This window comes from Balaenoptera ricei, chromosome 8 (assembly GCF_028023285.1).
Source record: "Balaenoptera ricei isolate mBalRic1 chromosome 8, mBalRic1.hap2, whole genome shotgun sequence".
NCBI lineage: Eukaryota > Metazoa > Chordata > Mammalia > Artiodactyla > Balaenopteridae > Balaenoptera > Balaenoptera ricei.
The window spans coordinates 82,436,176-82,453,040 of record NC_082646.1 but is presented as its reverse complement, the minus strand read 5'-3'; the positions used below and the strand labels follow the sequence as shown (position 1 = coordinate 82,453,040).

The window sequence follows — 16,865 nt, the reverse complement described above, 5'->3', positions numbered from 1 at the left end:
GCAAATTTTCATCCAAAGGCCTCAAAGGGCATGATAGGTATTAAAACACTCCTTTAGAAAGAGAAACAAGGCCTCAGTAGAGGAGAATTATAGAACTCTGGGAAACTAAAGAAAAGTTTAGACCAACTTCTCACCTACAAATAGCTGGTGGTGAAGCCATGATTAAGCTCTGCTTCCCTACTGGTCCCGTGGGCAGCTCTCTGGGCAGTAAGGCAATACAGATGTTCTGGGGCATTGGGTCCTCAATTCTTTCCTAAACTTTTTGGAAGGAAGTGTTTCAAAGTATTTATTTATTTTCCACAACAATTTGTGGCCTTATAAGTTTTATTCAGCATTTACATAGCTTTCATGCTGTCTCCACAAGATAAAATTTGACTACCACCAAGATTCATAAATTTCTTTGCTTTTACCCCTATTCCTCATTATCTCTCATCATCTTTATTTTATTCCTGATGTTAGTGTTTCAGAAAAATATATTTTTTAATTTTCAGCTGATTATTCTTCTTAGTCTAATCCTTGTTACATGTGTTACTGCATCTTGCTCGTGCTAGAAAATAAAATATTCTTAGAAAGAAGAAAGAAGAAGAAAGAACTGAACTTCTGGGCTCTGATCTGGAAAAGAGGAGTTTTGCTAGCTACGGTTGAAATTTGTATTTTTCTTCCTCTTGACTTTCTGATGAGTTGTTCATGAGGTTAATTTTCTAAGGACTGATAAATATCGACAATGCTAAGAAAGAATTTTTGATGTCTTGATCAAATGGAATTTCTCAATATCGTAGCATACATTCCCTTTCATTAACGTTTCCTGAGAGATAAGTGTGTGTGAGACACCAAGCTAGTACTGAGCAGGCCACCGTTTCTGCCTGCAAAGAGCTCAATATGACGGTGGCAATGGCAATGAGATACACATGCCTTATTTTCAAAGGTTATCCTGGCTAGTAGTCACAAGCAAGATAACTAGTTAATATACAATATTAGTGGTAAACACCAAAAAATACGATGTTGAACCCTCCTCCCCCACCCCATCTCTGTGTCACACACACACACACGCACACACACACACACACACACACACACACACACACACACAAGTATATATAAATAGTAATACCCTAACCTCACCAGTTAATTTAGTTGTCCAACTAATTAGAGAAGAAATTCTCAGGTTATGCTTTTGCCTTTTTAGGGAAGAGCATGTGAACTTCTCATTGTCTTATAATTACAGTCTCAAAATATGATGACTAGCAAATATTACTACAACTCAGCAAACTAACAGTAGTGATATCTTACAACACAGTAGTTTATTTTCTTTCACACTGCATGCATTATCCCTAAAAGTGGAATCTTCCACAGGAAACAGAAATTGCCTAACTAGATATTAGGAATATATGGGAGAGAAGGGAATTTCCACCTCTCTTTCTGGATGGGCGGTTCAGAATGCAAAACTAGCTCCTAGGATGAGTAGTAAAGTACTTATTTTGTTTTCTTGTAATGCCTGGGCATGGGGATGTGGCGCTGGTAGTGATCTCACAGAGCTGAGGCTGGGAGAGGGGTTCTCTCCCTTAAAACTTCAGAGGCTACCAGATCAAGGGAGGATGTAGCAGGGATGGTGGTTGGAACACAGGAGGAGAAAGATTAATAGGTCAAGCAACTAGGGCACAAAAGGCCAAAAAGCAGCCAAAATCAGAGGAGGACTTGGAACAGGTTGTTTGTAGACAGGATAAAGGTCAGGAGATGCAAAAGTGAGGGAGATGCATGCTAGAAAGAAGGTGTTAAGTAGGAAGGGAGGAAAGCAATCTGAGCAAAGTGAGAAAGGAACTATGGTTGTAGTCGTTCCCTACCAACTCTCTTTGGTGGATAAAATGGTTTGCATCTAAGTTGGGCTAGCTTGAGATGGGGAGGAGGAGCTGTATGGAATTATATAGTCATAATTAAATATGTATGTAGTAATGTCACACCTATTTATACAGTGGTAGCCTGTGTAAGTTTGAGGAGTCTGGCTTCATTCTCTCTAGTTGCCATATTGATAGTTGAATATCGCCCCATCTTCACCATGCTTTCACCAGGCTGGGAGAGTATCACCCTTCCACTATGTATTACCTTTTAATTACTGTTGGCATGTATTGACTATCTTGTTCCCTCATTTGTAATGCCAGAAGTCCAGGGGTACTTTACAGTTTGTTCCTTGGTTTTATGGAATATTTATTGTTCCAGATTATCTAGATGAAGTCAACTCAACTCTTTATAATCACCCATATACAGCAATCACCAAAGATTGTTTTCCATAAAGTAGAAACCCAGATCTAGTTCAGAACAAAATGCCTGACATGGTGCCTTGCACGTGGTAAAGTATTCAAGGAATGGTTGTTGCATGGATGAGCAAGACGACAATACCACCGACCAGGACATTCTCTTTCATTGACAGTGATTGTACTTTCTTTAAGACTTACTCTGTGGGATGCATTGTCGAATGCATTATTCTAACTTGCATTCAGTCATTGAAGATGGCAGTGGAGTGTAGTTTACAATGACTATTTCCCATTGGGTTAAATTATGTCATAAAATTCAGATATTTTGTTCAATAAAGAAATGATCCAGAAAGCTGTTTTTATTCCTTTTGTGGGGGCGGGGTGTGGTCAGGGACATGGGATGAGGCTTTTGGCCTCACTCTGCAAAAACTACATTGTTCCAAGTCAAAGGTTTAAATCCTCCTGAAAAGGTCATCTTTTTACATACTGATCCACATGTATATGTATTTGACAAAATTGACAATGGGGGTTTCTTTACCAACTCTTATTCTTTTCTCCCAGGAAAGATTTCATCCTTAAGGCAGTAAGGTTACTGAGCATTTCACATGGCTGCATGAAAAAATATTGCCTAGATGATGCACTGTCAAAAAATGGCAAGTATCTGAGAAAATACAGCTATGGAAAATGATGTAAACATTTATCCTCAAAGCTATTGCCATTTTGATTTAGTAGGTGAACATAATTTTATAATATGAAATGCTCTAATAACTATTGCATTTGTCAGCTGCTTTATAGTCTATTAAAAACTAAGTGTGAATTTATTCATTATACATTTATTCCTTGCCTACCATATGCTAAAACTACAGAAAGTTCTGGAATCTACTGTTTTTGTTTATCCAACCAACAATCTAACAATGTAGATGGCAGCCAAAACCCCAAAATAGACATTATAATTCTCACTTTAGACACACGCAGTTCAAATTCTCTAAACTAGTAACCCTATTCGAATGGAAAAGTACTAGGTTAGTTTCCCCAAGGCAAGCACGTGTGAAGTAGCACCAAGCTATTATTGTTTTTGGCAACTAAGCAAGAGCGGAAACCAGGCTCCTTGAAAAATCTACCCGGAAAGCAAAGTTTACCTTTAACATTTCCCACTTTCCTTTCTCTGTCCCTCTCCTATTTCTGGCATTATTATTATTGCCTTCATTATTCATTGCCTTCATTTATTCTTTCCGTTTACTCACTCACCAACCAGTTATTTTTCAAACAAGAGTAAGGCCAGTGGAGAAACAAAGATATGAAAGGGAGAGACCCTGTCTAAGGCAGCTACTGATTCTGTTCTAAATCATGTCCAGGCATTACCACAGTACAAAGAAGAACATGACAAGTGCCATTTAGTCTACATAATTGTGAGAGTTCAGAGGATGTAAAGAACCCAAGCTCCACACCACCTGTGACCTGCCTTCTCTTGAACTACCTTTCCTCTCAACCAGAGGCTTATGACCTTTGCTGCAAATGAGTATCACCTGAAGAGTTTCTAAAATTCCTGATACCCAGGCCAAATCCAAGTCCCGTTAAAAAAAAAATTTCTGGAGATGGGACCCAGATGTCAGTATTTTTTAAATTGGTTATTCTACTGTGCAGCCTAGGTTGAGAAACATTGTCCTAAATATCTCCCTTATTTAAAAATCTCATGTTACCCTAACTTCAGTATAGAAACGGCAAATAACTTCGGGGAAAATATTCACTTTTCTCATTCTGTTGACAAAACCCCCTGAAACAAGTAAGCAAACAAACAAAATCAGAGCTACAACAACAACAACGACAAAACTGTTCTCTTCGTTAAGTTCTTGAGGTAGGGAATTAGAAATTACCAAAAAATAAATAAATAAAAATTAAAAAAAGAGATCTTGGTAATCATTGGTGGAAGAAGCAGTAAGGTGGAAAGAAAGGCATTTTCTGGAGTGTGGTATAGTTTGAGAGATTTAGGGAAGAAATGTGATCAACTGCTGAAGGTGAAATTGTGTAGGTAAACTATGTGGTCAGATGCAAAGATCTTGGACAAAGGGAATGGAAGAGTAGTAGGAAATCTGATTTGTTTTGACAACAAACCTTTAGTATTCATTCCAATAAATTTCACAATATTAGATCAGTGGCCAAATTATTAAGCCTTTTTAAGGATTTGTAACAACAAAACAAAATAAAACACAAGTCATAAATCAGGACTAAGAATCTGACCCTTAATGTGATGGATAGGGGTGGAAGTTAGGGAACCATAACAAAGAGCCCCAAATTTGGCCACTGTAACGAAACTGTGAAAACTGATGTGTTGGCATCAATGCAAAAAGCCTGTTGTCAGCAAATAAAAATGAAGTAAAACAACTTAGAAGATATTTGAAGTGCTCTGTTTACCTCCAGCGCCCTAAAGCATCTTTTCCGTGTTCTTCCTTCATACTATGATTGATAGTGAGGTAGATTAGAAAGCCCAGGGATGGGACAGACACAGATTCCAACTCTGGTTCCTTGTTTACTATCTGTGGAAACTTGGGTTTATACTTTAATTCTCTGGGCTTCAGCTTCCTCATTAGTGAACTCAGGGATAATATCTATTCCAGAAAGTTGTGAAAAATAAATAGAGAGCAAATAATACAGTTGGGGCTCTTAATAATTTCAAGACTCTTCCTCTTTCCTTTGTGTGTTGTTGCTGCTGTAATCTGTAAGGTAGCTTAAATTCTTACAGATGTAGGGGAGATAAAAATTTTGTATGACACAAACTCGCTAATGGTAAAAGTTTGTTCTTGGGATGGGAGTGGGGACTGGGTCATCCAAGCCTAAACATGATAGAGTCTTCTGCCATGAATAAACATACTCAAATCATTGGAGGCAAGTGACTGAATATTTTTGACCTTCTGTTTACCTACAGACGAGGTCTTGCTCTAGATTAGCAAACCTAGGGGCAAAGTCAAAGGCTAGCAGGGCTCTTGCAGGTCTGAGGTGGGAGTTGGGGGCAGAATTCGTGAAATTGGAGAGTGAGAGTATGCTCTCTTCAGGGCTCAGCCTTTTCTTACCTCCAGCAGGTTGCTGGCAAGCAGGGTTTAAGCTCAGTTGTTGCTACATTTGATTTTTCAAGAAAAGTCAGCTCCATATTTAATGTAAAATCTCCCAGTTTTTAAGTGTTGATTCCATTTTTTTTCAACATCATGTGAGCCAAACAAAACACATCTGAATACTGCCCGCGTGCTACCAGTTTGCAAACTTTGCATTTTGCAGGTCCTTTTCACTTTTAGTGCCCTCTACTCTGAGCCCAAGAATAAGTGTCTCCATCGCAAATGACAGGCTCACCCTAAAGATTAGAAATACAGTCATACCCCCACTTCCAGGTAGTGTTTCCTGTTGCTAGTGTTTTCTTATCCATAATTAATGTTACCTCTCAGGCAATTCTTATGCAAACAGCCTCTTGTTCCAAAGTTAAAATCAATTGTATTTCCTGTTACTTGCTAAAGTGTGTAGACTTAATTTTCTGCATGTTAGCTTTACTTAAAACATCTGGTGTCTGGTTTCATTTCCCCAGGGCCCAACCTAATTTTGTGCCAACTCTTGGGAGGTAAAACTTTAATAAACGTTCACAGTTGTAAAGCTGAATATTTTTAAAAAGCCTTAGAGAAAGAGTCTTCTATCCCACTTGGTATGGACTGAACTGTGTCCTTCCCAAATTCATATGATGAAACCCTAACCTTCAGTGTGACTACATTCGGAGAAAGGGCCTTTAAGGAGGTGATTAGGGTTAAATGAAATCTTTGGTTTTTTTCTTTTTTGACCAGGGATTGAACCCGGGCCCTCTCCAGTGAGAGCGTGGAGTCCTAACCACTGGACTGCCAGGGAATTCCCGATTAAATGAAATCTTAAGGGCGGGGCCCTAATCCAATAGGACTGGTGTCCTTACAAGAAGAGGAAGAGATACCAGGAGTGCAGGTACCCTGAGGAAAGGCCATGTGAAGATACAGTGAGAAATTGGCCAACTGCAAGTGAGGAAGAGAGCGCTCACCAAGAACCAAACCTGCCAGCACCTTGATCTTGGACTTCTGGCCTTTAGAACTGTGAGGAAATAAACTATTGTTGTTCAAGCCACCCAGTCTATGGTATTCTGTTGTGCGGCCCTAGCAAACTAATCCTCGACCTTTAACTATCCTGTCTTTGGCGTCTGACGTCATTCCAGTCATTCTCAGAGAAATCCCACTTTTAGATTCTCATCTGACTTCCTGTCAAGACATTGTAGAAATTTCTATATCATCAATCAAAAGAGTCCCCTGTCTGGGAAGTATATCAAACCCTATATATGATGGCAGAATACCAACTATTTGGTGACTCACCCATAAAATGTGAGATAAAGGAAACCAATCCTTTTCCCAAGTTTTAAAACTTCTCCTCGTTTGTCAGATGCTCCTGTGAGTCGCACTATGCCGACATTCTTGAGCCTGGAGAGCCACCTGTATGCATGCTCATCATCTTTTAAAACATCTTCAAAATCCAGAGTAGGTAGCTGGAACTCTGAGCCCCAGTACTGACATTCTGTGAATTAAGAAAAAGAAGAAACCAGATGGGATTGCACTGTTTTTAACATACAGTGAGAACCTCAGAGAAGGGACTAGTTCATTGAAGCTTACCTTTGTTCTATCATGGAATTGATTAAATTTCAGTCATATTAGAAATGCCCAAGTTACCAGCTCTTCTTCCCTGGACCCAAGCCAGTCTACTCTATGCTTTCTGCCTACAACCGTGGAAGACCCATGACAGGTATTCACTATAACACATTTGTCAAGAGAATGTTGTTTAGCTTGTGATGGCTCTTGATGCATATGTCCTTAGGGCTTCTCTGCCTGGACATTGCTTAGAAATAGCCTTGAAATATTGTGTATTTTAACAGCCAAGTTATATTGCTCAATTCCAAATAGAGATAAAATCAGAATCACGTGCTAGAACAGCATATGCCTATCCCTGGGGGTCGGGGTGAGAAGTGCTTGCCATGGTAGGAACTCTCCTTCTTCCTCTTATTTTACCTGATAAGAAGCTTTCTCTAGGGTCAACTTGTTCACAGGAGTCAGCAAAAGCTGTCCATGGGGAGGAAAAGATGAAAGTTGTGCTCATGGCATGCACAAACACTCTGGTGACAATGCCACATGAGATAAAGTCAAATGCCTTTCTTTGTTTTCTGATTCCTCATGATTTATTACTCATAAAAATGTTTACTTGAAAAAACAGAAAGGAAAACAAATGTAGAAAATAATTTGCTTACAAACCAGGCTCTCTCAAAGGAGGTAGAACACAGAGGAAACATTATTTTGCCAAGGAAAATAACTCAGATATTAATAATTGCATTCAGCAAAGACCACTCTAGCTAATCCACTTGATTTCTTCATTTTGGGGGAAAGAATTTGCCTTAGGAAGGCAAGCCTTCCTAACAAGTGACGGAATGAGGACTTATGATCTCAAAATCATCCTGTGCAATGCCTCCTTTTTCTAACTGGGAAATATACGTCATGTTACAGAAAACAACCCCAGAGCCTCCAGTTTAAGATAAAAGATCGGGTCAGTGTTCCCTTGTAGTAGTTGTAGATTGGAAATCATTTCTTCTTTGATGTCAGCATGGCTGTTTCTGCAGAACCAGGGATTTCTTAGGAGTCAGATGTTGGTTTAGTAGTAGCAAAGATACTTACAGGTGCAGGAAGCCACTTCCTTATCTCCTACCAGCGAGTTGCATGAGGACATTCACAGAGATGAGTAGGTGTGTGTTGGGGCAGGGCGGGGGGAAGAACTAATCAGATTATAAACACATATATTGCCAAAGTTTGCATAATATTGCATAATGCATAATGAGGCAGAATTTTCAGGGCCTAAATTGCAAACTCTAAATGAGTCCTCCCTACTGGCTGCATTCATTATTTTGGACAATGTTAATATTCTTCAGTATTGAATACATTCCACAGGCCCAAGTGACTTACTGTATCTTCTCAGGAAGTCGAGTTTATATTCAGCCACTGGTTCCTAATTTTTGTTTTAACTCTTCTCTCTGTGGGACTAACCATAACTGAAAGAACTATAGCCATTTCTGTTCCTTTTTTTTTCAGTGTTGCTTATCAAGTGCTTTTAGAGAAAAACCTTAGAATTTACTATTAAACCAAGTCAGCTTGGCAAAGAGAAGCAGGTCAGCACATGGGCCAGAGCAAGTTGGCTAAAGTGATAACAATGGGGTGTGAAGGGTTTGGGATATAAGCATAATCTTTTTTGGAGGGTGTATGGTGTAAAATACAGGTTCTTGGTCTTCCTTGATTCTATTAGCTACCCAATAATTATTTGTTGGTTTATTTTTTCAATAAGTCTAATATTTTACCATGTCGTGAGACACTGTGATAGGCAGTAGGTTTTCAGGAACTCATAGTCTATGGGAGACTTGGACACGGAAACTGACAATTAAAACATAATATGGTAGATGCTATAGTTGAAGTACGTTCGGGATACCATGGAGATATCAGATCTTCTGATCCCTTACCTAATGCTCCTTCTACGATGCCAGCTGCTCTTTTATATGCATGAAGTTCCTCAGGTCTGTCCCTCATGCCTCAACTATTTCTTCTGAAATCAAAGTTGGTTTTATGGGCCCAGCGCGGTTCTGCTGCACCACTCTGCTCTCTAACAAGAGTTGGCTTTATATGAAAGAGCTTCTGTTCAAAGAGGCAATCTATTTGATTTTGTTTTGAATATTGGATTATATGGTTGTTTGCTTTGCCACTCCCATTTGCCCTTTGCATTTACAGTCTCCAGATTGTAATATCTGATACTAATCAAAAAGGTCTGTGAAAAGAAGGTGATAAATATCATAAATATTGCTTTATGGCTACCTAGCTAGAAAAGTCATTTGGCTTCCAGTTAAGAGAAAAATTTCCTGGGCAAAATATCAGTGTTAATGACATAATAAATCACTATCTCCTCTTTCCAAAGCTTACACCTAAGTAGACTACACCCAGAAACTTAAAAAATATTGAAAACAGCTTTAAGCTTGTTGAGCCCCAGATGAAAGTTATAGGTCCATAGAGTATTAGAGGTAGATGAGAGGTGGAGACTCATCTTGCATTTTCACATTGGCTTTAGGATTTCCCATCACCATGGGTTCTTATTATTGAATAAAAAGATCATCTAGACTACAGCTAAGGATTCTCCTAGTTCTTGGGCACTGTGATGATCTGGCCAAGGGCAAATTTTTCATTCCTGTGTAGACTGTTAGATGGATTAGCTACGATCTACATGGCCATCTATAGCAATGTGTTTTCTTTATTACAAAGGGTTAAGTAATTAATTGATGAGCCTTTGTTATAATATTTAAAAGAAAAAATTTTTTGTCCTGTTGAGAGCAAACCAGCCTGGAGAGATAGTATGGTCTAGACTGCAATATTGTCAAATAGAACAGATGAAGGAAATATTCTCTATCTGTACCATCCAGTATCATAGCTACTAATAACATGTGGCTATCGAGACTTGGCATGTGGCTAGTGGAACGAAGGAACTGAATGTTTTTCCTTCATTTAATTCAAACTGATTTAAATTTAAACTTAAGTAGCCACATATCACTGATACTGTATGAAACAGGACATGAATAGAATAAAGAACATGGAGCTAAAGAGGCCTGGGTTTGAGTCACTGTCTTGCTTCTTACCAGCTTGTTTCCTTATCTTTTCGCTGATCCTCCATCTCTTAATTTATAAAATAACCATACTTATATTTACCTTGCAGGTCATATGTTGACCATGCAACGAGATTATGCAAGGAGCTTGGTACAGTGCCTGGCACATAGTAGACTAATAATAATAATAATAATAATAATAATATTAATATAATAGTTAATATTTGCTGAATACTTTCTAGGTGTCAGGCACAGTGCTATGTGCTCTCCATACCTTATTTCTTTTAATGTCCATAATAAATATATGCGATAGATGCTTTCAGTATTCCCATGTTACAGAGAAGGGAACAGAGATCCAAGTCTTTCAGCTAATGATTTGCAGAGCTAGTTAGGCAAATTCAGGTGACTAATTCCAAAGTCTGTAATTTCAACAACTACACAGAAAATAAACACTTAATGCCTTGAAATACTGTGGTTACATGTATTCTTAAGTCCTATGTCTGAATGTCCACAGCTTATTCTATTCCTTACAAAGGAAATCTACTTTCTAGATGAAAAAGAAAGCAGGGCAAGTTACAATTAGGAACACTTTGTCTGGACATGTTCAAGTATGAGTGTTTAAAGATAAACCTTGGCTCCCAGTCAGGATTTTAAATGCAGAAAAAGCTTTATGACTAGGTTTCATGGCACAACTCTTTGACAACATTGCTATTCATTGCTTTTGTGAAATGAACCAAGGCTTAAAAATCAGCTAGCTTCTTTTTAAAAATGTATGCCAGTATATGTCAGTGATCCATGCCAGTCTGGTTTTACTTAAGGCCTTTATCACTTTCCAGAGAGTTTTGGTGACTGTGTAGCAGGGAAATGTAATAAATAGAGATGTAAAAAACACTTTCACAAGATGCAGATATTTTCAAAACTTTTGTATTTTGAGCATTTTGTGGATTCAAGAAGGCTCTGCTAAGGGCACACACTATATACATCTATATATAATGATAGCATATTTTAATGAATTTTTGTTTCTACATGACTCATTTTCCCATTATAGAATAACACACACACACACACACACACACACACACACACACGCTCTCAAACACACATGCACATACACACATGATATTCTTTGTTTTAAAAATACAAAATGAGTTAGATTCTTTTAATAAATTTGTTACTCTTTACATGTGTAAAATTAACCATATTCACACAAAGACTCAGTATAAAGCTCAGTATAAGGCTGTTAATATCATACATAGCATAGTCTGTACTATAAATAATTTCAAATTCATAGGATTTTACTATCAGGAGTTGGTCACAATACCTTTTAAGTTCTACAGAGTTTACAGTTTTCCAACTATAGCTCCTATTTTGGTGTGCCTTGGCAGGAGCTTTGAAAAAAATCAGTGACCAAGGGCCACAACCCATCACAGAATCTGTGTCCTAATACGAGCCACTCACAGACTCAGTTATGCCAATTGTGACTTTCAGAGACAGCACTATGACTAGCCAGTTTCCAAATTCATCAAAACATCCCCAATATAAAATACTCCAACTTTCCGGGAGAAATAAACTACATCTTCTTAATAAATCCACCAGTAAGATCATTCTATGATTTCTGCACAGAAACTTTGACATTGAAAAAGTAATTTAGAAGCATTTTCCCAGTCTCCCCCCAACTGCAAAACATCACTACTGGGGACCATAAGAAAACATGTTGGCCTAGAGTAAGTCATTTGTTAGGTGAATACATTAAAAGAAAAGTTAAATTTCACACTTGGGTCTGGAAACATAAACAGTATGGAAAATGACGGAATATTTAAGGCATGAACCACCCTTTCTAATTTAACTTATGGCCTTACTAATAAATACTTCCTTGAACATGTGCTTCACACATCATAAAATTTATGAACAGGCTGCACGCTGGCTTTCAAGAAACCATTTGTACAAGGCTTCCTTTTCAGGATTAAGCCTCACATTCCTGGATCCTGAGTTGTATTTCAAAAAAGGAAAAGACACAAAGAAGCTCTTCAGTTAAAGATTCATGAGTACAGCATGCAGGGTTGCAATGTGTTATTTCAAGAGTTTAGGACCTTCTGTCTACCTGCACGGAACTGTGCTGTTGGCTCTGAAACAGCTAATCTCATGTGCTGAGGATCAGCTGATTGCTTACTATCTTTTCCTATAAATATCTTGCAGGGGCCCAGCCATAATCAAAACCTGACCCCCAGATTTTGGGACTTTGATTCTCTTCTCTGCACTAAGGAAATCCTGCCCTCTTTGGAAATTCTTTTACCTCTTGTCTAGTGAACTCGATACACCTTTCAAGATTCTGGTCACTTGTCCTTTTTTAGATTGAGATCTTCCAGAAGCTGACCTTGAGATGAGGATTTGAATGCAAGCGATTTACTAAGGAGGTCTCCCTGGAGGCACCAATAGGAGGTGGGGAAGTGAGAAAGGGAAGGGGGCCTCTGGAAGGTGTTTTAATGAACGGGTTACTGCTTTTGCAGCTGGGGCTCAGCCCTGCTGGACCTCATGGCAACACTGTAGACTCTACTCAGATACAGAGTTGTCGCACCCAGGGGCAAGGAAGCTGAGATGCAGAGGCCCCCCCACCTACCCCTTATTGGTTGAGAGCTGCTTCTGGGTGTTCACTCCTTGGTCTTTCTGGCCTTCCCTGTGTGTTGGCCAAGCATGCTCCCTCAGGCAGAGAGAACCCTCCAGGAGCTTGGCAGTCTTGCAATAGCAAACTGTTGGCAAGTATGGGAAGAGTGCTGAGGAGGTCTGATGGGGCAGTGACAGCCTCTGCAATGCCCTCCTTCAGGATCTCCAAGACTGGGTTAGATGGCTATCTTCTGTGATCCCCAGCACCAATACACACCTCAGACCCTGTGCTCACCACCTTATGCTGAAAGGATCTTTCACTTACTCCACACATAGAAAGTCTGGCTTTGCGAAAGAGGTTGCATTGGTGAATAAAAATACATGTGATTGCTGCCTTTGGGGTGGAAAAAGTGAACAAACAAGGAAGCAAACAAATAAATACATAAAAATAAACGTTGTAGCAAGTGCTGTGGGCGTAACGAATGGGGTATATTGACAAATAATCATTGGGAGTGGGCTGGGGAAATTATTTGTTTAGACATGGCAGATAAGAAAGGTGTAACTGAAAAGAAGCTGTTTAAGCCACATCCTGAGAGGTGAGAGAAGCCAGTCACGCAAAGGGCAGGGAAAGTGTCTAAGAAGGAAAGACAGTAGGAAGAGGGGTGATCTCTTAGCTTGTTGGAGGAACTCAAAGTCACTGAAGCTAGGACCCATGAGACAAAGAGGTGGGTGTCGCAGATGAAGGGAAAAAGTAAGCAAGTGTGGGTCAGGCAGGTCCTTATCTTTCTCTCTCTTCCACTGGACTGTACGATCCTTGCAAACTATAGAGATCCTATTGCTTATCTTTATTTCCTCACCACTGTTGCCCCCTTACTCTTCCTCCCCCTGGTATATAGCCCAGGGCTTGCACCCAGTAGATCTTCAGAAAACTGCTATGTTCTGTATCCTAAACAAATCTTAGCTTATTTCCTAATGATGACTGGAAACAAGAAGCAACCCTTGAAAAAGGAGTGTTTGAGCACACTTTAGTATTTTAAAAGATGGAGAAATCCATAAAACCTTTCCTCTAGGTGATAATCCCACCAAACTTGAAAAGTCTCCCTGAGAACGTACAAAAGATGCTTCTACACAAGTTTACGTTGCTTGAAAGAAGAGAAACACATTTTTGTTTTGAACTATTAAGTACCCGGTAATATATATATGCTCAGCCCTATGACAAGAGTGACGATTTAGTTGGAAAAAACAAGAACTCATGAAATAATGAAGCAGCACTAAAGGGGAGTGTGTGAAAAACACTTGAAAAAATGAGAGTGAACACTTATTGGACATTTATAATTCCAGGCACCCTTCTAAGCACTTTACATGGAGTGATGCCTGTAATCCTCACAACAACCCCACAATAAAGGTTCTATATTATTCCCCCTTTATAGATTAGACAGGCATCAGGATCATACCTAAGTTATGCAACATCACACAGCTAATATATGTCAGAGCTGGGATACCCACACGAAGAACTAGACTCTGGATGTTCAGAAAAAAATTTGTTAAAGGATAACAAACACCAAAGGATGTTGAGAAGGGAGATTATTATCTCAGACTTCCTTGGAATTGGCAGGACTAACAGAAAATTCAGTTTCACCCTCTGTCCTTGTTGTGACTATCCCCTCTGACATCTCTCAAAAGGTTATAGAACACCCTCTTGATGGCTTTTAATTCCAGAGCACACATCTCCCTATGGTACAGCTCATCCTGGTTCCAGACGGCTCCAATCAACACAATCTTCTTCCTTATGCAGAGGCACATCTACCTCTGTCACCTTCTTTTAGGCACTAATTCTGTGCTCCAGAATCACACAGAATATGGCAGTCTTGGAGATGTGTATAAAGACAGTCACTGAGCTAAGTTTTTCTTTCCAAGGCTAAATAGTCTCTTTCTGTCTCATATTTTTCATGTTTTATGGCTCCCAAGCCCTGCACTACCCTCTCTGCTCTCCTCTGGATGATGCTTTCAAGTTTGCTGATGTCCCACAACAGCCTGCGCGTCTCAGGTCAGACATAATACTACAGGCGTGCTGGCACAGTGGGCTTGCTACTACATTTTTATTCAGGCAGCCTAAATCTAATTAACCTTGTTTTGGCAGTCTCAAGTCTGTTGATGCATATTAACTTTTCAGTCAACCAAAATGTGTAAGAATTCCTCCTCAGCCAAGTTTCCGAAGCTAGTTCACTGAGAACATACTAAGCACATATAGAGTTGAGGATGTGGGTCCAATTTGATAGGGACTTTGTGTCAAAATTCATAACTCAAGGTTTGAAGGAGACAAATCTGGATTCAAATCTGAATTCTGATACTTTCCATCTACATGACCTTCAGAAAGTGATACATTCTCTCAGTTCAGTTTCTTCATATGGAAAATACAGAGTTAAACAACCTGCAGGGTTGTTGGGAAATTTAAATGAGATGATACCTAGAAAGAACTTGACATTGTATACTTAATTAAATCTGCACTTGACCCAGAGCAGCTGAACATGGCTGGAGGAAAACATACCATGATGACCGATTTTATTGCACACCCATTAATCTATAGTTAACTCTATCTCATACTCCCCTAGCTGACTGTTTCTCACGTTCCCTGTCCTCAAACTTCCCACACTTCCTCCTCCTACTCATGCTTAGCTGATAACTTTGCTTCCTATTTCAGTAAAAAATTAGAAGGACTCCGAAGAGACTTCCACACACCCCATCGCCACATCGACCAACCTGCCTGTGTCCAAGTCCTTATGGCCACTTGATGTAATGTAGATAAATTTGTAAATTTCGCGATCTCTTTCTTTACCAAAATGTAAACTCCTTACAGATAAAGTCTACCTCTGTTTTGTTCATCACTGCATTCCCAGTACCTAGAACAGTGGCTGGTACATAGCTGACACTCATTAAGCACTTGCTGAATAAATATAATGCATGGAAGATGTTCAATAAATGGTACCTGTTATTAGCGATTTCGCTGGATTCCAATTGTCTAGTGGGGATGACAGTCAAATACACCGACATTGACCCTTCAGTGCAATAATTGCAGAGACACAAAAAGAGTAGCCGGCACAAATTGCTGCAAGCACATAGAAGACGTGGAGGATGATAGAAAAGCATTCAATAAAGCAGGTGTTCTTCAGTCAGATCTTGGCTCTGTTACTTCTTTGCCTCTTTGATTTTGGACTAGTTACTTACTTTTATCAGCCTTATTTTCCTCATGTGTAAACTGGTTACAGTGATGTTGCCTTTGTAAAGCTGTTGCTAGGATTAAATAGAGTAATACATATAAAGCATTGAGCTCTGTGCCTGGCATATAGCAATGCTTTAAAGATATGAAGAAGGAAGACTGGCAAAGGAGTAGGGGAAGAGGAAGGGGAGGAAGAGGGTGTATGATGTTGGTAGTTCAGATAGAGGGTTGGTGGTGGAGGTAGTGAGATGTGGATGGATTCTGGATTGTTTTGGTAATAGGTTTAGTAGATTTTCTTGACACATTGGGTGTGTAGTATAAGGGATAATGAGGAGTCTAGGATGATCCTGCTGCCTGAGAGATGGGGTTGCCATCAACTGAGATGGGAACGACTGTGTGTGAAACAGGATTATCTAAGGCCATCTGCTCCCATCAGAGGATTCACCTTTTCTCTGGTTTTCCTCATTTTTTCTTATTGCTCCAAGTAAATCACTTTATAAATCTCCTTTTTGGTTGTCCATCATATACTGTGCTTGACCAATTTGTTCTGGGCTAGAAACTTCCATCATGTCTCAGTGAAGTTAGAGTTGAGAGACTCTGCTTCCTCCTTGCATGAGCACATTGTTCCCTTTAGATACCTTTCCTCTGTCTTCCTTATTCATATTATCTGTTTTCTATATGGTGATGGGACTGCATCTAGATGGGTCTGGAATTTTTTTCATCCAGGTATCTAGGTTTGTACATGAAATATATCAACTGAGTGCTGGTATTTTCATCTGTAGTGATCCTTAACTAACTAGTAGATAACTCACCACTTTTCCCCAAGTTTGCTGATCATCCCAGCTTCAGTAAACATTTTTACAGCACTGATTGGAATTAGGGTCATAGTTGACCAGTCTTTTCATTGCCTTCCTTAGTATTATTTAAAGGAAACTATCTGTCAGGTAGGTAAAAATTTGGCCCAGACTTCAAACCAATGTCTGAATAACTAAAATCCTTTTCGTGGCAATAATTCACCTCTGAGTCACTCTCAATAAACACTCTCAAGTGTTTAATTGGGATTATACATGATTATTCGTCAAGTAAGGGGAACTCACGCATAAGAGGTGATCATGCCACTGTT

General features: G+C 39.3%; 1 protein-coding gene across 6 annotated transcripts in view; it reads right to left on the bottom strand.

Annotated features, from left to right (window-relative positions):
* BBOX1 (gamma-butyrobetaine hydroxylase 1) overlaps window positions 1–16,865 on the bottom strand; it is an 81,509-nt gene that overhangs the window by 48,169 nt on the left and 16,475 nt on the right. For all 6 annotated transcript variants that reach the window (XM_059929611.1, XM_059929612.1, XM_059929615.1 and 3 more), the window contains one exon: window positions 6,620–6,818. In XM_059929611.1, the coding sequence (XP_059785594.1) occupies window positions 6,620–6,818 (199 nt within the window). The remainder of the gene's footprint in view (window positions 1–6,619; window positions 6,819–16,865) is intronic.